A 22,633-nucleotide genomic window follows, 5' to 3' on the forward strand; every position below is an offset into this window, starting at 1 on the left:
GCACCCACAAAATCTCACTTGTCCTCTATGGGTTGCAGGAGAGCTATTGGCATCTTCTACAGTCTGTGGTTAGTTCACCTAGCTATGCTGCTTTTGCCCTGGGGTCTTCCAGCCTTGTGGCTGCCAGCTGGGTGCTTTCTACTGGTGCTGTGCAGAGGCTTTCCCTAAGGCTGCTGTGAGCCTATAGGGTTTCCCCCTAGGCTATGGAGCTGGGTCTCTGGAACTCCCCCCAGCCCCAGTCCTCTCTGAGATCCCCGGCAATCCCTAGTCCCATGGCAGCCGGGGGTCACCCCGCCCTCTGGGATTCTCTCCGGGACTTTCCCGGAGCCGAGTGCTGGGTGTGGCCCCTCCGCCAATGGCAGACAGAGAGCTCTGTCTGCTGCCCGGGCAGAATTCTGTAACTTCCCCTCTGGGGTGCAGAGCGGGCCTCTGGAGCTTCCCCCAGCCCCAGTCCTCTCTGAGATCTCCAGCAATCCCTAGCCTCATGGGGCGGGCAATGGCAGCTGGAGGTCGCTCCGTCCTCTGGGATTCTCTCCGGGACTTTCCCAGAGTTGAATGCTGGGCGTTGCCCCTCCGCTAAAGGCAGACAGAGAGTTTTGTCTGCTGCCCGGTTGGAACTCCGGAGCTTCCCCTCCGGGGTGCAGAGCCGGCCTTTGGAACTTCCCCCAGCCCCAGTCCTCTCCGAGATCTCCGGCAATCTCTAGTCCCATGGGGTGGACAACGGCAGCTGGGGGTCGCCCCACCCTCTGGGATTCTCTCCGGGGCTTTCCCGGAGTTGAGTGCTGGGCGTGGCCCCTCCGCTAATGGCAGACAGAGAGTTTTGTCTGCTGCCCAGGCAGAATTCTGTAACTTCCCCTCCAGGGCGTGGAGTCGGCCTTTGGAGCTTCACCCAGTCCCAGTCCACTCGGAGATCTCCGGCAATCCCTAGCCCCACCGTGCCAGCAGTGGCAGCCGGGAGACCTCCGTACCCTCAGGGACTCTCTCTGGGACCCTCCGGGCGCTGCGAACATCAGGCAGGATCTCCCGACCAATGGCGGGGAGAGACTCTCCCCCGCGGGCCCAGGTGTGCAACTCCAAAGTTTCCCTCTGCGTTTAGGAGTAATTGCGGGGGGTTAGGTAGGGTTCTGGTCACCTGTTTCCACCGTCACTCCTCTGTTGTGTGCTCGCTCCTGCCCTAGATGTGTGTAGATCCTCTGGGGGCATCCGTTGGAAGAAAGCCGCTTGTGGGTACTAGGCTGCTCGGTCGGGGTCGGAGAGTTTTCACCTATTTCCACATCCTCCCAGAGGAAAGTCCATCCGCCTTCCGATGTATAGTCGTGTGGGTATCTCAGACGTCCTGAGATGCTGTCTGGATATCCTTTGTTAAGCGATAAGTGTCCAAATAATTGTAGACTCGAAGGGGGAGAGACAAAGAGGACTACTCACGGTGCCATCTTGGGCATTAGTCCCCCAACTTTTTAAGAGTTTTTATCATAAACGGCTGTTCAATTTTGTCCAATGCTTTCTCTGCATCTATTGTGATTATTGTGTGGTTTTTATTCCTCAATTTGTTGATGTGGTGTATCACATTAACTGATTTGCAGATGTTGAACCATCCCTGGTATGAATCTCATGATGTATGATCCTTTTGATGTATTGCTGAATTTGGGTTGCCAAAATTTTGATGAGTATTTTTGCATCTATGTCCATCAGCTGTATTGGCCTGTAGTTTTCCCTTTTTATGCTTTCTTTCTCAGGCTGTGGTATCAGAGTGATGCTGGCCTCATAGAATGTGTTAGCAAGTATGCCATCTTCCCAAATTTTTTGGAATAGCTTCAGAAGGGTAGGTATTAAATGCTCTCTGAAAGTTTGGTAAAATTCCCCAGAGAAGCTGTCTGGTCCTGGGGTTTTCTTCTTTGGGATGCTTTTGATTACAATTTCGATCTCTTTCCTTGTGATTGGTTTATTCAGATTGTCTGTTTCTTCTTGACTCAACTTTGGGAGGTTGTAAGAGTCTAAGAATTTATCCATTTCCTCTACATTATCCATTTTGTTGGCATATATTTTTTCATAATATTCTCTTATTATCCATTGTATTTCTGTGGAGTCAGTTATTATTTCTCCTCTTTCATTTCTGATTTTGTTTATCTGATTCTCTCCTTTGTCTTTGTAAGTCTGGCTAAGGGTTTGTCAATTTTACTTATCTTCTCAAAGAATCAGCTCTTTGTTTCATTGATCCTTTATACTGCCTTTTTTTGTTTCAATAGCATTTATTTCTGCTCTGATTTTTATTATTTCTCTCCTTCTGCTGACTTTGGGCTTTGTTTGTTCTTTTTCTAATTCAGTTAGGTGTAATTTGAGATGGCTTATTTGAAATTTTTCTTGTTTGTGAAGGTGTGCCTGTATTGCAATGAATTTGCTTCTTAATACAGCTTTTGCTGCATCCCATATGAGTTGGTATGGCATGTTATCATTTTCATTTGTCTCCAGATATTTTTTTATTTATCCTTTAGTTTCTTCAATCATTCATTGCTTGTTCCACAACATGTTGTTTAGTCTCCACATCTTTCTCCCTTTCTCAGCTTTTTTCTTGAAATTAATTTCTATCGTTATAGCATTATTATCAGAAAAGATACTTATTATTTCAATTGTCTTAAATTTATTGAGGCTTTCCTTGTCTACTAACATAAGGTCTATCCTTGAGAATGTTCTGTATGCACTTGAGAAGAATGTATATCCTGCTGTTTTTGAATGGAGGGTTCTATATATGTCTATTAAGTCCAACTGGTTTAGCTTTGCATTTAATTCCACTGTTTCCTTGTTGATTTCCTGTCTGTATGATCTATCCATTGATGTGAGTGGGGTGTTGTGGTCCCCTTCTATTATTGTGTTATTATTAATATCTTCTTTTCAGTTTGTTAATAGTTGCTTTATGATCTTTGGTGTTCCTGTGTTGAGTACATAGATATTTGTGAGCATTATTTCTTCTTGATGGAGTCTCCCTTTGATCATCATATACTGCCCCTCTTTGTCTCTCTTTACCTGTCTTATCTTGAAGTCTACTTTGTCTGATATAAGTATTGCAACACTTGATCTCTTTTGTTTGTCCTTAGCTTGGAGTATCATTTTCCACCCCTTCACTCTGAGCTTGTGTTTGTCGTTGGAGCTGAGGTGTGTTTCCTGGAGGCAGCAAATTGTTGGTTCTTGTTCTTTAATCCATCTTGCCACTCTGTATCTTTTTATTGGAGATTCAATCCATTTACATTTAGGGTGATTATTGATGTATGAGAGCTTAATGTTGTCATTATATCACTCATTTTCCAGTTTTCCTGCATTTCCTTTGTTTCTTGTCCTGTGTGTTTTGGTCTACCCATTGAATTATGTAAGATGTGTTTCTTTTTTTTTTCTTTCTTTATTTTTTGTGTTTCCGTTCTGCTTTTTTGTTTAGTGGTTACCCTGATGTTTGTATTCAGAATCTCACGTATAAGATAGTCCATTTTCTGATGGCCTCTTGTTTCTTTAGTCCAAACCGATTCAGTCCCTTTCTTCCTCCACTCCTAGGTTGTTTTTCTCATATCTTATTAAACTCGTGTTGTCAGTTTTTGATTAAAGTGACAAGACTGTCTTTGTTTTTGCTGTCTTCCTTCCCTTTAGCCTAATGTTACAGTTGAATATTTGCTCTCCTATTGTGATTCTGTCTACCTGTTTATCTTCTTACTCTGTGTTTTGTGACCCTTTTCTCCCTTTTATTCTTTTTGAGGTATGAGGGCATTCTTAAGGATTTCTTGTAGGAGAGGGGTCTCATGGCTACGAAGCCCCTTAGCTTTTGTTTGTCTGGGAAAGATTTAATTTTTCCTGCATATCTGAAGGATATTTTTGCTGGAGAGAGTATTCTTGGGTGAAGATTCTTGTCTTTTAAAGTTTTTAATATGCTAGTCCATTCTCTCCTAGCTTGCAAGGTTTCTGCAGAGAAATCTGCTGAAAGCCTGATGGGGTTCCTTTGTAAGCTATTTTCTTCTGCCTTGCTGCCCTGAGTATTCTTTCCTTGTCATTCATTTTTGCCAGTTTTATTACTATATGCCTTTCAGTAGTTCTTTTTACATTGACATGTCTAGGAGATTTGGAAGCCTCTTCTACACATATTTCCCTCTCCTTCCCCAGATTTGGGAAGTTCTCCGCTATTATTTCTTTGAACACACTTTCAGCTCCATTCTCCTTCTCTTCACCTTCTTGAATACCTATAATTCTTATGTCCCATTCCTCATTGAGTCTGATATTTCTCAGATAGTTTCTTCATTTATTTTTAGTCTTCGTTCTCTCTCCTCCTCTGTCTGGAGCATTTCAACATGTCTATCTTCAGTTATGATGAAACACTCCTCCATGATGTCCACTTGAGCATTCATGGAATCCATATTTTGTTTTATCTCTTTCATTGTGTCTTTCATCTCTAAAAATTCTGATTGATTCTTCTTTATAGTTTCAATCTCTTTTGTGAAGTAGCTCCTGAATTCATTGAATAATTTCTCTACATTCTCCTTTACTTTGTTGAGTTTGTGAATGATAACTATTTTGAATTCATTGTCATTTAGCTTATGTATTTCTGTGTCCTCAGGATTGAGTTCTGAGTGCTTGTTGTTTTCTTTCTGGGTCTGGAGATTTTGATGTAGTGTCTGATGTTGGAAGGTCAGGTCTTTCTCACTCTGGTATTATTCAGCTGCCATTACCACCAATCAGCACTGGGTGAGTGTTGAGAGCTGCATATTCTGAGCCCTGTGACTTCAGCCAAGATCACAGGCAGTGGAGCGGTGTGGTACAGGGTTGGGGGGAGGGACACTTTCTCCTGCATGCACTCCAGGATTTCTCAATCAGCTCTTACTATCTGGTCTCCTGGGGTCTAGGATTGAGGAGATCACACCCCACGATAACTTTCACTCCATTAAAGGGTTTCCTTCTAGGCTAAAAGAACCCTAGGGAGTCCTTGGTGATCCTGTGATGAGTGACCCCTCCCCCACTCTTTCCCTCAGGGATCCTCCCATGGATATTATCACAGTATTTAGGGGAGGGAGCAAAGTTCTCTCTTACCCGTTCCAGCTCCTCCAAGGGGGGCTCCAGCTTCTATGTACTCTGTCGTGTGGCTGCCTGTCTCTCTGATGTTTTTGTGTTGTTTAGATATCTTATGTTGGAGTATGTATGCCCCTTTTTGTCGCATGTTGGAGGGGAGAGAGTCATGTGCAAGTTCACTCTGCCATGATGCTGACATCACTCTATAATCATATTAAATTTTATACACACTTTTATAAGTCTTTTTACATGAAATTTTAATGTAAACATAAAATTCACTCATGAAGTAAGGATAAAATATAATTATTCCTATAAGGCAAGAGAAAAGGTTAATTCCTTCCCATTGAATATCAATGTTCTGAGAGAGAAGTTATGCAATCCTCACCATCAGTGGCAACAAGGATTTTTGTTCTCTCTCTCTCATCACTATGGACTCATGGATTTTTATTTACTCTATGTGTTATAATTGCTCTTAGTCATTATTCCCTTTGCTGCTCAAATCTACTCAAATTTCACCAGTGGGATCCCCATCAAACTGTTGGACCTTTTTGTTTTCCTTTAGACATTCCTTCATGAGTCTTTGATTGTTTTCTGGCACAATTTGATGTTCAAGGTTCAAACAAGTTATATTCCTGTTCCACATCTGGATTTAGCTATGGATCCTTGTAGCATACAATGGTATTGTATAAACAAGATCTGATCCATAGATTTGCCTGTTCTCAGAAATATGTTTCTTTTTCTTTTTTTACCCTTTTAGGAAATCCCTAAAATATTTTAGGGAACATATATATGATATTTACTTTTTAAAAAATAATTACTTGATGTTGATGTTTCTAGTATAAATTGAATATTAAACAGTTTTTTGTTCAGCTTTTTTTCCTTTTAAACTTTCTGTTTCATATTAATATTCCCGTATCATGCAGTGTGACATTTTTCTATCTTGGCATTCTACAGGTGGAATGTCATCCTTATCTCAACCAGAGGAAACTGTTGGATTTCTGCAAATCCAAAGATATTGTCCTAGTTGCCTATTGTGCTTTGGGAAGCCAACGTCCAAAACAATGGTAATGAAGGCAAAAGGGAGTATGCCTAAAACACACTTTTGATGAAATATTTTAAATCATACTATACTCAGTTTTCTGGAATTAGCTCTCAACTGGCTTGGGGAGAGAGGGGAGGGACAGAAGAAATCCTTCCCCTTTGTCACCCCATGACCTAGTCAATGCTATTGCATTATATGTGTTGGTTGTAGATTAATCAATAACAAATGTCTGCATGAAAATCTATATATAATCCAAAAAATTGAGACAAAAGTCATAAGCTTAAGTCATGATTTAGATGTTTTTGAACTAATTAATGCATTTCTAGTAATAGACTCTCTGAGTTTACTTATGTCTAAAATCAGGATGGTAATATGTAACTCCTAGATTTATTATGATAGAACAAATTGTGATCAGAAACACTTTTGTAAACTTCTATGGAAATATTGCATACTATAAGTAATGATAAAATGAATAGTTCACCTTTTGTGACTACTCAACTTTTATCAATATCATACAAAATTTAAAATAAAGACTATCTCATTCATTTCCTTTCTCTTTCTCCTTTCATACTCTTATTCTTACTGTGAGGGCTATAATCAGAGAAGATAAACAGCCTCTGAGAAGTAAAAGGGAAAAAATCTATGATTTGAATGCAATGGTCTGGACTCAAACATGCATCAAAATGACCTAGAGGGCTTCCTAAATAGAGTTTCTGAATCAGGTGGTCTTCAGTAAAGTCAGGGAATTTACCTTCCCAACAAGTTACCAGATGATACTGTTGCTGCTTGTCCAGGGACCATCTGTTGAGAAGAACTGGTCTAGAGTGGACGACCTGGGTCTTTTTCAGAAGGCTGAGAACAAACTGAAAAATTCAGTTTAAGGTCTTCAGCATTTCTGCATTTTCTTCCAGGGTTGACCAGAGCAGCCCGGTTCTCTTGGAAGATCCAGTTCTTTGTGCCATGGCAAAAAAGTACGAACGATCTCCAGCACTGATTGCCCTTCGCTACCAGCTACAGCGTGGGGTTGTGGTTCTGGCCAAGTGTATCAATGAGAAGCAGATGAAAGAGAACATGCAGGTGATTGTTGAAGCTCTGGGCATGGGGCTCCTAAAGAGTATCCATCACATGAGTTCTTCTTTGTAAGGATCTTAAGACATCTTTGGGCCCTGATGAATTACCTATTATTTCCCATGCGTTTATTACTTATGTGTATTCTCACTGGTTTTCTCCTCTTTGCATGAGGCCAAGGCAGTGATTGTATACTTGCAAAGCCTTTTCATTCTAGGATAAGAATTGACTCACCCCTGCTTCTGGAAAATTTTCTTGTCCAGTGCAAGATACAGGCCAGGCCAGGTTCAAAGGGTAGAGAAACTTCCAAAAGTGCCTGTGTCTTTTCATTCAAATTTGGGTCTCTAATATACCTGTAATTGATTGTTTAATACAATGACAAAATGAACCTAAATATGTATATGTTGAAAGGGAAATCCAAATGTCCATCATTTCCCACAGCTTTTCACTGTCATCTCCGTCATGTGTCAAATGTCCCTCAGTTCATTTCTGGCCTCTCTCTTCTATTCAACTACTTACTTTTCTATACTGTCTATTTATAGTGGAAATGTTTTGCTTTCCAGAATGGTAAGTTTTTTCTTCATTTCTTTTTCTTCTTTAAGAACATCTTGTGTATTCTTCACTAGTTGTTCTTTTATGTAAAATATAGTATCATTTGTCAACTTTCACAAAAAATAATAGTGTAAGTCTTTGTTTCATATTGCATCAAAACTATAGCTTAATTTGGAGAAAACTGACTTCTTTACAATATTAAGACTTCCAATCAATGATTATGATATGTTTTTAAATGCTTTGATGTTATTTATATATTTTTAATAAATTTCAAAACTTCCTCCACAAGGTATTTACTTAATACTGCTGTTGGATTTATTCATAGATGACTAGTAAATTAGATATGCTTTTGATAGCTTTTACTAACTTTTTACTTTACAGATATTCAAATGTTTGGAAAAGTTGAAAGACTATTGCAATAAGTGTGTAACTCGGATCAATTTTTATATTTTTGAAATTTTGCCTGCTACCTATCAACCTGTCTATTGATTTATCTACCTCTCCAACTTCTCCATCTAATCACTCTCTTGGAATATTATTATGGATTGATGGATTTATTTGGTTCAACATATTAGCCATTACTCACATTCATTTTGATGCTTAAAATGTCCCACATTTAGACAGTAACGTTCTCATCAGGCTGGGTACTGTGTCCTTTGAACATGACATTGTTAGTATTTGGACAATTATTGTTTTAAATTACCTTGAATAAAATTTATTGACTTTCTAACTGTTCATTGATGGGATATAGACATCCACTTGTATTAGTGAGAATTACTACATTATGTTTTGTATTTTTTAAATCTATTTCTAGAGTCTTCTGGATCTGCTAAGTACATGACCCTATCTCTTTGAATAATGTGGGCTTTGTTCCCTCACTTTTTTAAAGATCTCTTTTTTTGTCTGTAGTCTTGTGCAGTTTCAATCTACCATATCTACTTATGGATTTTTATTTAATTTTTCTTGATACTTATTAATACTTGAGATTTTTCTTGATGTCTTTGAAAACTCTTGGAAATTCCTAAGATATTTTGAATATTGCCTCTGCATGATTCAGTCTGATGTGCCTGGATTTTCCAAATTGGCAATATGCAATCTGGAAATCAAAAAAAATCTTTCTACTTCTGTGGTAGGTTTTTGAATTCCAGTTGACTTCAGAGGACATGAAAGTCCTAGATGGCCTAAACCAAAATCTTCGATATGCTTCTATTAAAATGTAAGTAACTTTGGTAAATACGTTTGCTTCAGTTTATATTTTGATAATGAGAGTATGATCATTGTTAAAATTGATGTCAATACTAGGGATTCAGAGGCTAATTTGAGTCAGGGACGAGACAGGAACTTTCTGGAATCTCATGCAAGGCTCACTCCAGAGCTTTGTTCACTGACACAATGGCAGGATGAGTGGAGCAGGGTCGGCTTGGAATTATACACATGTGTCCTGCCCTCATCACTCCATGTAACTTTCCAAGACGCTTGATGTCATTTCTGAATCTGTATATTCCACATAGGATTCTCATTTCCACAACAATCCAGTGGACATAAACTGTGAATATCACCAGTGTAGCCTAATTGAATGTTTCCAAAACTATATTTATCTTCTTTTTCCTCCAACTTCTCAATTCTTTATCAGATTAAAGGATTCTCCATCAAGCTTGTGTTCATAGCAGAAATGCTCATTGCTCCCATAAGAATCTTCATGAGATTCTGCCAAGTTTATGTCCCTCATAAGTTTCCAAATCTCTCCCTTCCTTTTCATTGTATGTTTGTTCAGGACCCAAATACTGCATTTCCCTCCACAAAGGCTGTCATTGTGGAGTCCACAGGAATTCTTGGTTAAGATTTTCTGAAATATGGAGATCTCGACACAGAGGACAAAGTTTTCAAGAAGAGAAATATAAACCAAAGGAAGAATGTGGAGGCAAATCACAATTTGTGGAGATAATTTATAGCCAACAAAAAATCTTTAATATTCCTTCATGGCCTACTGTTTTGTAATTTTAAGAAAAAAATTTTCATTATAAATGAGGGAAAGGGAGGAATGCACATTCCCTCTCCCTGTGAGAATTTTAACTCGTAATAGCAATAAATGTGATAATGTATGGAAAGCAATTAGCATAGTGGAAAATTGTGAATACTCAAAAGCTGTAGATAATTTTTGTCCTTACCAATATACTTATTAATATAGAGACAAACGACGAATAAGGTATGTAAGTAATGATGAGAGAAAAAGAGAGTAGTAATGAATCAGCCATTCTTCAAATAAATTAGATGTTTTAATAAGAAGCCATTATTTTCTATCAATTTACATTTTGTGTTATTACTGAATAGAGATCATCCTACCTCACAGTAAGCTCCTTGGAGATGGAACCCAATGTTTACATGACATTCTTTCCATTTCTGGATCTAAGTGGATGTGTTGTATGTGGTGGGAAATTAGTAAATAATTAATAAATTTAAAAAATAGAAGTGAATGGACAATTAATCTTCGACAAAGGATCTGAGGGCCTACAATGGAGAAAAGAAAGTCTCTTCAACAAATGGTGCTGGGAAAACTGGACAGCCACATGTAAAAAAATGAAAATTGACCATTCTTTTTCACCATTCACAAAAATAAACTCAAAATGGATCAAAGACCTAAAGATTAGGCCTGAAACAATGAGTCTTCTAGAAGAGAATATAGGCAGTACACTCTTTGACATCAGTTTCAAAAGAATCTTTTTGGACACCATAACCCCTCAGATGAGGGAAACAGTAGAAAGAATAAACAAATGGGACTTCATCAGACTAAAGAGCTTCTTCAAGGCAAGGGAAAACAGGATTGAAACCAAAAAGAGCCCACTAGTTGGGAAAAAAAATATTTAGAAGTTATTTATCCGACAAAGGGTTAATCTCCATAATATATAAAGAACTCACACAGCTCAACAACAAAAAAATCAAACAACTCAATCAAAAAATGGGCAGGGGACATGGACATTTCTCCAAAGAAGATATACAGATGGCCAATAGACACATGAAAAGATGCTCATCATCACTAATCATCAGGGAAATGCAAATCAAAACTACACTAAGATATCACTTTACACCTTTTAGAATGGCAAAAATATCCAAAACCAAGAGTGACAAATGTTGGAGAGGCTGTGGAGAAAAAGGAACCCTCATACACTATTGGTGGGAATGCAAACTGGTGCAGCCACTATGGAAAACAGTATGGAGATTTCTAAAAAAAGTTAAAAATAGAAATACCTTATGACCCAGCCATCCCACTACTGGATATATATCCTAAGAACCTGAAATCAGTAATTCCAAAAGTCCCATGCACCCCTATGTTCATCGCAGCATTATTCACAATAGCCAAGACATGGAACCAACCTAAGTGCCCAGCAACTGATGATTGGATAAAGAAGATATGGTATATATATACAATGGAATACTACTCAGCCATAAAAAAGGACAAAGTCGTCCCATTCACAACAACATGGATAGACCTTGAGGGTATTATGTTGAGTGAAATAAGCCAGACAGAGAAAGACGAACTCTGTATGACTCCACTCGTAGGTGGTAGTTAACGTATAGACAAAGAGAACTGATCGGTGCTTACCAGGGGAAAGGGAGGGTGGGGGGAGGGCACTAAGGGTGAAGTGGTGTACCTACAACATGACTAATAATAATGTACAACTGTAATTTCACAAGGTTGTTAACTATCATAATCTTAATAAAAAAAAACTCTGAAAAAAAAATCGAAGTGAAATTGCATTCAGTAAACTGTATCACCATAAAGTATTAGTGCTGAGCAAGTGGCTGGACATGTCTTTTTCTTCCACTGAAGATTTGAAATGAGAAAGGAGAGACTATCTTGTTGCTTTATTGACATATGTAGCTAAGGAGAGGAAAATATTTGATTATTTGACTTTGCGTATTCTGTGTATTAAGTACAGGGCAAGGAATATTATTTGAATAATTTAATTATTATTATTTAAATATTATTATAAAGTCATGTTTGTGAAAGAAAGAAAGGCAGACTCTACACCTGGTCAGGAAATAAAATGTTTGACTTTACCTCAATGACAGCTTCATAGAAATCACTTCTCTACCACCATTGGAACAGAGTCATTGACCCCATATATGCCTTGTTTTTCTCATTTTAGTTTTGCTGACCACCCTGAGTATCCATTTTCTGATGAATATTAATATGGAGGCCTTTGTCCTGACTTCTACCAGAAGCTCTGCATGTGGATATTGAGGTGGGAACTGTCTCGGATGTTGGTGATCACACACATCTGCATGGGTTCCATCCATGCTGCTTAGCAGCTCATACTCAGCTAGCCTTAAGTGCTTAGGTCAGTAAGGAAAGGCACTCCATTTTTGTCACTTTCTGTAAAAATTAAAGATTTTTACCCCTAAATTGTTTTACCTACTCCTGTCTCTGTTGAATATTTTATTTCCTTCTGACTCTTAGAGCCAAAAACTGGTTTGCCTGGATCTTCTGGTGTAAGAAGTGGGAGGGGATACAATAAAGACAATTTTATAGATATTTCTGGAACAAGATGGATGAGTTTTCAGTCTCTAGGGAAGTAGTAGTTAGCAGGTATTTATCAGTCAGTGTTCCTTTAGCCTTTGAGGAATGAGAGGACATATTCCATGTGGTCTGTATGGTTGGGCATATATTGCAAGGATGATCAGCAATATGTAGGCTGTCTTTCAGCAGCACGGGGGATAAATGCTCCAGAAAATCCCAGAATTAAGTATTCCTGTGGCAGAGTTGGCCCAGGATGTTGGAGGGGAACCAGCCTGGAAGGTCATTAGGACTCAGACGTACATAATTTTTAGGAGAAGAGATTCGAGCACATACCTTTTTGGGAAAATTTGGAAAATGCCTCTCTGCTACTTTTCTCCTGTACATGAAAAGGAATTTTCCACAGTATTCTGTGGAATGGCCAGACCTGAAAGTCAGGACTAGGCTGCCATGTGTGCCCAGGAAACAGTAATGAGCTTGCTGGGGTGTTCTCAGATTGTAGTTCACATTTGTATGACTACAGCATACCCTTATATTATTAAGACATAGTGCATAATTATCAGGATTGAATCTTCTAAGATTTAAATTTTTTATAAGGGATCCTTGACATTTTTTTCAGTTAATTTATTAAAATGCGTCTTAAAGAGTTGCTCCCCTGGGAGGATCAATGTAGATGGCAAAGGTAGCCAAGTAAACTCCCTAGGCCTGATTCAGGCAGGAAAAATGTAAGGAGAAGATGCTAAGGCCAAAGAAAATATATTGTCTAACTAATTCAGAACTGTTCAAAAAATAGGGCCAAACTTTAATAATATTGAAAAAGCTAGACTTCTGGGTTTTGGTCACATAGATAAAGACCTTGGAAATCAACACTTCCTTCCTCATAAGGCAAAAAACAACAAACTAAGAATCAACAACTCTCCTTCGATCTACCAGAAAATCGAAGTCACAAAGAAAATTGCAGACCCCAAAATTATACAGACAGTTGGATACAGAGAATCGTGGCTTAATGGAAGCTGGAGAACAAGAAAGTTAGTGGACTGACATTACTCAACTTCAAGGCTTACTGGAAATGTACAGCAATCAAGACAGTGTTGTATAGGTGAAAGTACAGACACATTGATCAATGGACTGAATAGGGAGCCCACATATAGACCCACTAAAATATAGTTAACTGATCTTTGATAGAAAAGAATGACAACTCAAAGGAGAAAGATTAGTCTTTTCAACAAATGGTGTTGGAACAACTAGACATCCACATACAAAAACTGAATCGAGACTCAGACCTTACACCTTTCACAAAACTTAAGTCAAAGTGAATGATAGATCTAAATGTGGAACACAAAACTATAACACTCTACAAGATAATGTGGGGGCAATCTAGAGTACCTTGGGAATGGTCTTGACTTTTTAGATACAACACGAAAAGTCCAAGCCATGTGGGAAATAAATTGCTAGACTTCATTAAAATAACTTAAAAATTCTGCTGTGTGAAAGACACCATAAAGAGAATTAAAAGACCATACACTGTCTATGAGAAAATACTTCCAAAACTCTAACTGATAAAGTATCAGTACCCAAAATATACAAAGAACACTTAAAATTCCATAATAATAAAACAAAAACTCATTTTATCAACGAGCAAAAGATCTGAACTGACAGTTCACCAAAGACGATACATAGATGACAAGTAAACATATGAAAAATTTCTCAACATCATATGTCGTTAGTGAATTGAAAATTTTTAAAAATGAGATACTGCTACACATCTGTGAGAATTGCCAAAATCCAAAACAGTGACAACACCAAATACCGGAAAGGATGTGAATCTACAGCAACAGTCTTTCCTTGCTGGTGGGAAAGCAAAATGGGACAGCCATTTTGGAAGATAGTTTGGCAGTTTCTTTCAATGTCAAACATACTTCTACCATATACTCCAGCAACTGTGCTCCTTGACATTTAACCAAAAGACTTACAATCTTGTGTCCACACAAAAAATTTTACACAGATGTTCATAGCAATTTTTAGTAATTGTCAAATTTTGTATAGCAGTTCATTGGATATAGACACATAATTGTATCAATACAGTAGAATTTTATTCAGTGATAAGCATAAAGGAACTAACAAGACATGAAAAGACATGGAGGAAACTTAAATGAGTATCACTAAGAGAAATAAGCAAATCTTAAAAGGTTACATACCATAAGATTTCAACTGTATGCCATTTTGCAACTAGCAAAACTATAAAGACAATACAATGATCAAGGTTGCCAAGAGTTTAGAGGAAGAGGGAAAGGAAAGGATAGTTAAGAGGAGCATAGAGGTTTTTAAGATGATAAACCCGTTCAGTATGTAGACATTAAGGGTAGATACATGTCAGTTTGCATTTTTCAGTATTCACAGAGCTGTACAAAACAGAGAAACCCTAATGTAAACCATAGACCTTAGCTAATAATACTGTGTAAGTCTTATCTCATTAGTTATCATAAATGTCCCACAGTAACACAAGATACTAATAATAGGGGAAATGGGGGCATGAGTGGGGAGGAGAACAGAGACTGAACGGCAGCTCTCTGTACTTTAAAAACATTTTTTCTGTAAATACAATTGTATTCTAAAAAGTAAAGTCTATTAATAAAAATAAAAAATGTGTAGTCCAATTTTTATTGTAACAGTGTATTCCTGTTAATCGAAAAAGTTTTTGAGCACCTGCTAAGAGTCAGATTTTGCGACTGTCTTAAGACACAACTGTGAAAGGATCTGATATTCATGTAGTCAAGATGATGGTGTTTCTGATAACTCTGAGGTCTGTGAAGATGAACTGGAACAGGAGGTGAGGTCGTTCTCTGGTAATCAGCGACGTCTTAGTGAACTAGGTTAGCAGCCGTAATCACATGAGATCGTATGGAGTCATTTCGTAGAAACTTGTTTCCAAAGGAGCACTTTCTTCATAAGGAAAGTGGAATCAGACCTCAAGGAACCATCCACCTCTGTGAGTTGACCTGGTTATCTCTGCAGACTTGTGGAAGCTCTCCTAGGCTAGACATTTTCTGCCTGCACAGAATTTATAGATGCCAAAATTCTTTCATAGCCTGCCCAGAATAATAAGGTGCAGTGGCACCAAGGTAAAGAGCAGCTATTCCCTCGTCCTATGGGAAGGTTCAGAGATGAAGCCTGAGATGGCATGGTCTGTGAATGGCCCCTATGTCCAGGGTAGGCTTCAAGAACAGCCTTGCAGTTATAGAACTGAGCCACCTAGGAAAAATCCCCAGCTGGTCATTAATTTCTGCACTGCATTCTGTGGAATTGAAGCTGTCAAAAATAGTCCTTGCCAGAAGAAGTCATGGCAATTGCAGGCCCAAACACAAAGGAATTGAGAAATCATGGAATCTCTTACAGAGATTCAGCCAAGATGCTCCAAGTAAAAGGCCAAAGAGTTATACAAATATTGGTCGGTTTCAAATCAATGTCAGGAAACTTGATTTTCAGAAGGAAGAGTGCAATCACCCTGAATCTTAACCCAAGACCTGGGACCACGAGAGTTACCACACAACTCCAAGACAAGCAGGAACAAGACTGCTTCTCAAATCAAGTGTAATGAATCAGAGAAGGAAATCTACAACCATGAAAAAGAACCAAGAGAACCAAAAAATAGGAAAAAAAATCACACAAGAAGAAAAAACAAATGAGTAATTTAAGCATGACCTGAAAATAATCTGCTTAGCACTCTCAAAGGAATTAAGCAGGGACAAGTATTTATGAAAAGCCAAGGAAACTAAATAAATAAGAAAAGACAGATGGGAGAAATAAGTAATTAAAATATTAGTATATAAAAAATGAATTATTTGAATAAAAAGAGGAAAGCCTCAATAGACACAACAGACAGGAGACTACACACAGCAGCTATGAATTTTTATTTAAGTTAGTCATTGTTTTTAGAACCTACTTGACTTCTCTTTATCTAGCAAAGCCATTGACAATGTTATCTTTTGATGACTTCCATGTACAACAGATTGCTCAGTGTTTTTTACCCAGTTAAAATTATTTTGACTATAAACATTTTTGATATTTGCATTCAGTTGTTAAGCCACATTTACAAGTATTTAGGCTGAACTCTTCATATAACTGCTTACAAACTTTAATTCCATGCCTTTTATTCATGGCTACCACTTTTGACTCCTTCTTCTTGGCTTTCTTTCATGAGCCTCCACTTCTGCTCCATAGTGGGAAGCTGAATCAGGCCAATTCAGATTTAACGAGCAAATTCAGTGATTCAGTCACTTCAGGCTTAGAATTTGTCTTCTTTCGAGAACTTTCAAATCAATAAAAATACGTGGGAAGGCAACTGCATGCTCCCTCACTCCTTCCTTTGCTGGCTGTCTTGTTCTAACCAGAAGATAATGGCAGTCCACAGGCTTTGTTTTCCTCTCACAGGTCACTTTTGTGTTCCCCTCAGAACTCATGGACACTTTCAGATGTTGTGTACTCACCCGTAATAAGATCGAATCTCTGGCATTGCCACTGGAACACACAAAATGGGGGATTTTGGAATTATGTCCTCAAGGAAAATTCATTAATGTTCTCCAGTGACATCTGAGAGAAGGTGAACAGGAAAAATACTCCTTTATTAAAGGTCACTTTGCTGGAAATCTTATAATTCAAACATTAATTCTCCATTTAATAACCTCCTGTGGCCATTTTTAAAGGCAGATACAATGGTTTGGTGACTCACAGCTGACTTTGTAACTTAAATGTGGCTGTCTTGCCAATTACTGTTGAAGTCATCAAGACATCCAAAGGACTCCAGGTGACTACCTTGCTGGCATCGATTTGACTACCATGTTTTCTCCATATCTGTATCTAGTTTGCCCTCATTTATGAAGGCATTCAATGGACATTTTCACATCCTGCTGTGGCTACTTCAGTAGCCTGTCATGTCACACAACCTCTGCCCCTAGGGCTGAAACAGTTAAATCACCACATTTGGTCATTATGTGATCCACATTATGTGACCACACTTGGTCATTTTTGTGGGCCCTGCTTTAGAACAGGTGACCCAAGATCTTAAATCTCTCACAAGTCATTTGCAAAACAGAGGCTGTGCCATTGCCACTCACAAGATTCAAGGGTCTTGGTTAATGTAATGTGGTCTTCTGCAGGGTGAACAATTCCTGAGACCACCAAGCAAATTTTGTTGCTTAGGCCACCTTGAACATGAAAACAGTCACCTGTTTTGTTCAGATGCCACTTCCTTGGCTTGTTTCCCTTCAGAGACAACACACATCCTTCTTGTCGATTTTACCACACTTATTTCTCAAATTACTGGGGAGACTGCATTGTTCCTGGGACAATAAGAGGACGCCTTTGTATTAACATATGAGCTGTATGCAGGCCTGGCTGTGGTCCCAGGTTGTGACTTTCCAGTGATGCCCTGGTTGCCACGTATTACCTGGAGTTTATAGACCAAGCTGGACCTTAAGGGGCGCCCATGGGTTTTGTGACTAAAGAGCTGCCACAAGGTGCCTTGTAGGAGACAGCTTAGAAAAACAGATACTTGAGCCTACTGGGCTCCTGAAGACTGAGGTCCTGAGCCCCATTCAATGGTCTGAGGACTCAGATGCCTCTCGTCCATTAGTAAGAGACACTTCACATAGGCCACTGAGTCCAGACTAGGAGCCTCCTTGTTTAAATGACAATAGCTCTTTCAGGACAGTCCCAATCTCATGGAGGATGCCTACACTCACTCTCAGCTGCTCACCTGTGACCATGGGGAACGTGGAGGCACCCCCTCTACTAGCCCCCTTGTCAAAATGAGGAGCCCTTTTGGACAGTGGCAGTGACACCATAATATAGAATGGAGCTCACAGGCAAGTGGCATCATTCCACCTGCCTCTAGCACATTGCTGACCAGCATGGGACAGAGGGCTCTGCAGGATTGAAAGGTCTCCATTTGGCCCTCCTAAGATACCTCAAAGAGAGGCCTGAGTTTCCTGTTTTAATTTATTCATGGGAAGCTGCTAATGGTCTTGTGACATGGCCTGGAATGGAAAAAGCATAATTTGATTTTTTATTACAAGGACAATCACTTTCAGCAGCCCACATTCAGCAGGCATTTGTGTATTTTCTCCTCCCATTAGGGTTACCCATGTCTTGGCTCTCTCCCATGCCTGTACACAAGAGGCTTCATTTAATGTCATAGCAGACAACCTATCAAAAACTCAAAGAGCTGCACTGGCTAGCCCCGAGTCTTAGGGTCACAAGTAGGCCACCCCAACACATCTACTCTGCCCTAAAGCTGGTCATCTGGGTTCATAACAGGCCAACAAGTAGCCTGAGGGGTTGCTGTTGGCCGAGGCTAGTCCCTAGAGCAGGCTGCCTGCCCTGGCTGAACTGGATTAAATCTGTGCTCTAGTGGGTGTGGCAGAACCCTGGGCTAACAGGCCAGGGGAAGAATTTCAATGGTGTCTACCAGGGCCTGTATCAGCCTACCTGGACTAGGTCACAACAAGGGTCAACACCAATGTCTCAGTCTCCAAAGAGGTCTCTCCTCTCACCAAGGTGCACCCAGAGCCCACCAGGTGAGTATCTTTTCACCAAAGGACTGTCAGCCTTCTCTCTGGTGATTTTAGTTTGCTGAGAAAGATGACTTTATGCATGACCCCTTTAAGACCAAGGTCTTTATAGCTTTCCTCCAATAGCTTTTAAGGAGGTAAGCCTGCAGCAGTTATTAGCTATTGAAGCCAGCTAGTAAGACATTCATCTCAGTTGTGGTGAGTCTGAAGGATGCTTATAGCAGTATTGTCCCCCACTCCAGACCTCACTCCTCCAGGGGGGGGCTGCCTACCTCAGGGTGGCTCCCACCTGACTGGCTGAGAAACTCTGCTGCTCCTGAAGATGGCTTTTTTTCTTTCCAGAAGGAATTTATGCCTCTTCCACCCTAGTCAGGAATATCCCTTGTTGTGGGCGTTCTCTTCATTCAGTTTTCAGTTTTCTATCCAGGATAATTTTTCCAAAAATAGTCGTAACCTGGTTGTGTTCATGGGAGGAGATGAGTTCAGAGTGCCTACGCTGCCATCTTGAGATCTCTACCACATCAATTTCTTAAAGTACTAGAGAGCCGGCTTTCTTCCAGTGGGCAAACAGCAATAGAGGGCCTTAGGATTAACACACAAGCTGTCTGGTAAGCCTGGTCGCTGGTCCCAGGTTCCAAATTTCCACTGAGGCCCTGGCTGCCACACACTATGCCTGTGGGATTTTAGAGACCAGGTATGGCCCTAGGGCCACCCATGGGTTTTGGAATCAAACGGCAGTCACCTTGCACTTTGCAGGACACAGCTTAGAAAAATAAATACTTGAGCCTCCTGGGCTGTCTTGAAGACTGAAGTCCTGGGCCCCAGCTAGTCACCTCAGGATTCAGATTCCTCTTTGCTATGCATAACAGACCTTTCATGTGGGCAGCTGTCCCCAGACACAGAGTCTCCATGGTTACATAGCAACAACTCCTTCAGAACAGGGCCAAACTCCAGGAAGATGACTTCCCCCATGCTCATCCTTCATCTGAGACCGTAAAGGAGAGGGAGATGGATCCTCTGCCTCCCACCTTGGCAAAATAAGGAGCTCCTTGGGACAATGGCACAGACACCACTGAAACGAAGAACATAGAAGTTAAAATCTCCCCCAGAGTCAAAAATTTTAGATTAGCTTTACTAACTGCAGCTGTGAATGTCCAGTATAATAAATTGTTTAGAAATAACCAGGTCTTTCTGTTCCTCCTTAGCATATCAGTGAGCTGTCTTTCTTAGGAAATCACTGTCCAAATGACAAGATTCAGTCTCACAAGAGGAAATGCAGGCTGAAAATGAAAACTAACCAGAAAAGTGCAGAAAGTCACAGGAAAAGAAATTCAGTCTTCAAGGCCAAATGTAAGCTGGAGGGAAGGCGTTAACCAGCAAGGCATCCTGCTCCCCCACCCCTATGTAAAGCCCCAAATAAACACCTTTACCTTTTTTCCCTTCAAAGAGGCAGTTTTGAGTTTTAACTCCCTTCTCATTTGCCTACCTTTTGATAATAAACCTCTTTCCTTACCATAAGCCTAGCATTGCAGGTATTGTCCCTCCTGTGTGATGGTTAAACAGACCTGTGTTTTTCTTCAGTAACAATTTGGTGATCCAGTCTGAAGGCTGTTTGCCTGTGGCTCCCTGGCCCTGGTTAACTCTGATTTCCTGGGAAGAAGTCTCACAGCTGCCTAGGGGATTCACCTTCCAGATTATGCCGGATACTTTCCATCTGTCCTGGCATCACGGGATCTAAGACTAATTTTCTTCTGGCAAGGAAACAAGCGTTAGATTTTTTTTATTTGTTTCTTTGTTTTTGCTTGTGATCTGGAATGGGCATCCTTTTGTTGAGTGTCTGTTAAAACTGACTGGGTGTTATTTTTCCTTTCATTTGTTTCACTCTGCTTCAGGAGTTTTGTTCCAAGTTGTTGGAGTTTTGTCAGAGGGGGGCTCCAATTTTGTTGAAAGGACTAGGTACCTTGCTCAGAGAGAAAACTCTGTGCCCCATTTGTTTTGATTGAGTCACATCCTTAAGAATGACTGAGTCTTCCTTTTCTTTTCATTTGTTTGCCTCTGTTTCAGGGGTTTTGTTTTGGGATGCTGGAGATTCATTGGGGGGATGATTTTGTTGAAAGGAGTAGAGACTTCTCTCAACTAACTCTGGGCTCCATTTGTTTTGATACGTGTGTGTGTGTGTGAATATGTAATTTGTTTGCCTCTGTTTCAGGGGTTTTGTCCCAGGTTACTGGAGTTTGTTGGGGGGACCTGATTTCTTGAAAGTACTAATTTGTAGCTCCATTTGTCCTGATACTTGTGTGGAAATGTGAACATGTATAATATGTGTGGGGTGATGACATGATAGGAAACTCAGATGCCATTCCCAGTGGTAGCTTTCTGGGTTATCCTATTACAAAACTGGAAGGTTTTCAGTTAAAAACTTATGAAAAAGGAAAAGACCATATGATCAATTTTAGGGTCCCAGTTTACTCTCGTGCTCTTACAGATCCTAATGAAAATATTAAGTTACCAAAAACTAAAAAGAAGCTGAGAAAAAAAAAAAGGGACTCTTCTAAACAATGTGAAAAATTTTAAAGGGGTTTTTAAGAAATAAGACAGTGGCATGAATATAATAAACACTGAAAGGAGGAAAAGCAAAGAGGAATCAGAAAGGGAAGATTCACAGGACACATCCCAGTAGGAAAGAAATCTTTAGCTAGTTGTTAAAAAGAAAACTGCGATACATAAAACAGGTATTAATGAGGTAAAACAAAGGTTTTAATAAATGACTGCCCAAGGTTGGGAAGACTCATCAGAAACCTCACTGGTCTCCCAAAGATAAAGGACCTCAAAGAAATCTATTCTATTCACCCCACTTTGAAAAAACTATTTTTAAAATACCAGAAAGCAGAAATCACAATAAGAAAGATGACCATCAGTTTCTTGGGGCAACAGCTAGGTTGCTCAGCTTGCTAAGATTATAAAGATCAACATATTTGACCTAATATTATATGAAGGGGTCATGTCAACTTTGCCTGAACACTTTTTGTGAATGCATGTTATGTCTGGCTGAGAATGTTCCCCCAGACAGTGTTGTGAAACTAAGACTTGTTAATGGAACCATAATGGAAACTATGATTAGAGGGATAAGAGTTGATAAAATCAAGATAAAATTTTGGAAGAAAAATTTAGTATATTTAAATGAACTTGATGTGAAATGATGGCCATGCCTTTGCCTGATTGTGTTATAGATTATGTTGTAGGGATAAACATTTTTTCTCACTGTAGAACATTTCCTTTGTCTGATACTGTAACAGCACATAAATCCACTCTTCAGACAATGTTAGTTAAACATGCTAAAGGAGATCTCACATTAAAATAGCCAAAGTGGTGCAATTTCAGTCTACTCAATTTCAGTGTGTTTGTATATGCAATTGGAATAAGCAGGCTAGAAATTAAACAGCCAATGGGAAGCCTATTTTATTCTCTTGAGGCTTCCAAATGAAATCAGGAATACCTTACTTCCTCTTTAAAAGAAAATACTTAAATAGAAAACACGCCAGATTGGAGGATGTCAGCTGCACCAGCTGCCTTAAAGCTAACAAAACACAGCCAAATCTGCTGCTCCTCTGTCCTCTCTCCCTGAGCTCCCCTACATTAACACTCCCAAAATTTGTGACCTAAATGTAAGCAACTGAAAATAAGTAAACTTTGGAAATAATTTGCAATAATAACGTCCATTCTGGGGAAGCTTTGTTTCAGATGAGTCCACCTTATGGATCACCCTCAAAAGAGAGGATTCGAAACCTCTCAGACACAATGGATTGCAGTATTTGATTAATATGCAAAAGCTTTTAAAAGGCAAAA

The 22,633-nt window shown here is 39.5% G+C and overlaps 1 protein-coding gene across 7 annotated transcripts in view; it reads left to right on the forward strand.

Annotated features, from left to right (window-relative positions):
- LOC124248569 (aldo-keto reductase family 1 member C23-like) overlaps positions 1-22,633 on the forward strand; it is a 49,163-nt gene that overhangs the window by 14,825 nt on the left and 11,705 nt on the right. For 3 of the 7 annotated variants that reach the window (XR_006891077.1, XR_006891078.1, XR_006891079.1), the window contains exons 6-9: positions 5,995-6,104; positions 6,994-7,159; positions 8,836-8,918; positions 11,851-11,946. Coding sequence is in view for 1 of the 7 variants with exons in the window: in XM_046678772.1 (XP_046534728.1) it covers positions 5,995-6,104; positions 6,994-7,159; positions 8,836-8,918; positions 11,851-11,893 (402 nt within the window). In the remaining 6 variants the exon portion in view is untranslated. Of the gene's footprint in view, positions 1-5,994; positions 6,105-6,993; positions 7,160-8,835; positions 8,919-11,850; positions 12,120-19,992; positions 20,012-22,633 lie in introns of those variants that run through there. The other 4 variants (XR_006891075.1, XR_006891076.1, XR_006891080.1 and 1 more) reach the window with 3 other exon arrangements.

This window comes from Equus quagga, chromosome 12 (genome assembly GCF_021613505.1).
Source record: "Equus quagga isolate Etosha38 chromosome 12, UCLA_HA_Equagga_1.0, whole genome shotgun sequence".
Classification (NCBI taxonomy): Eukaryota; Metazoa; Chordata; class Mammalia; order Perissodactyla; family Equidae; genus Equus; species Equus quagga.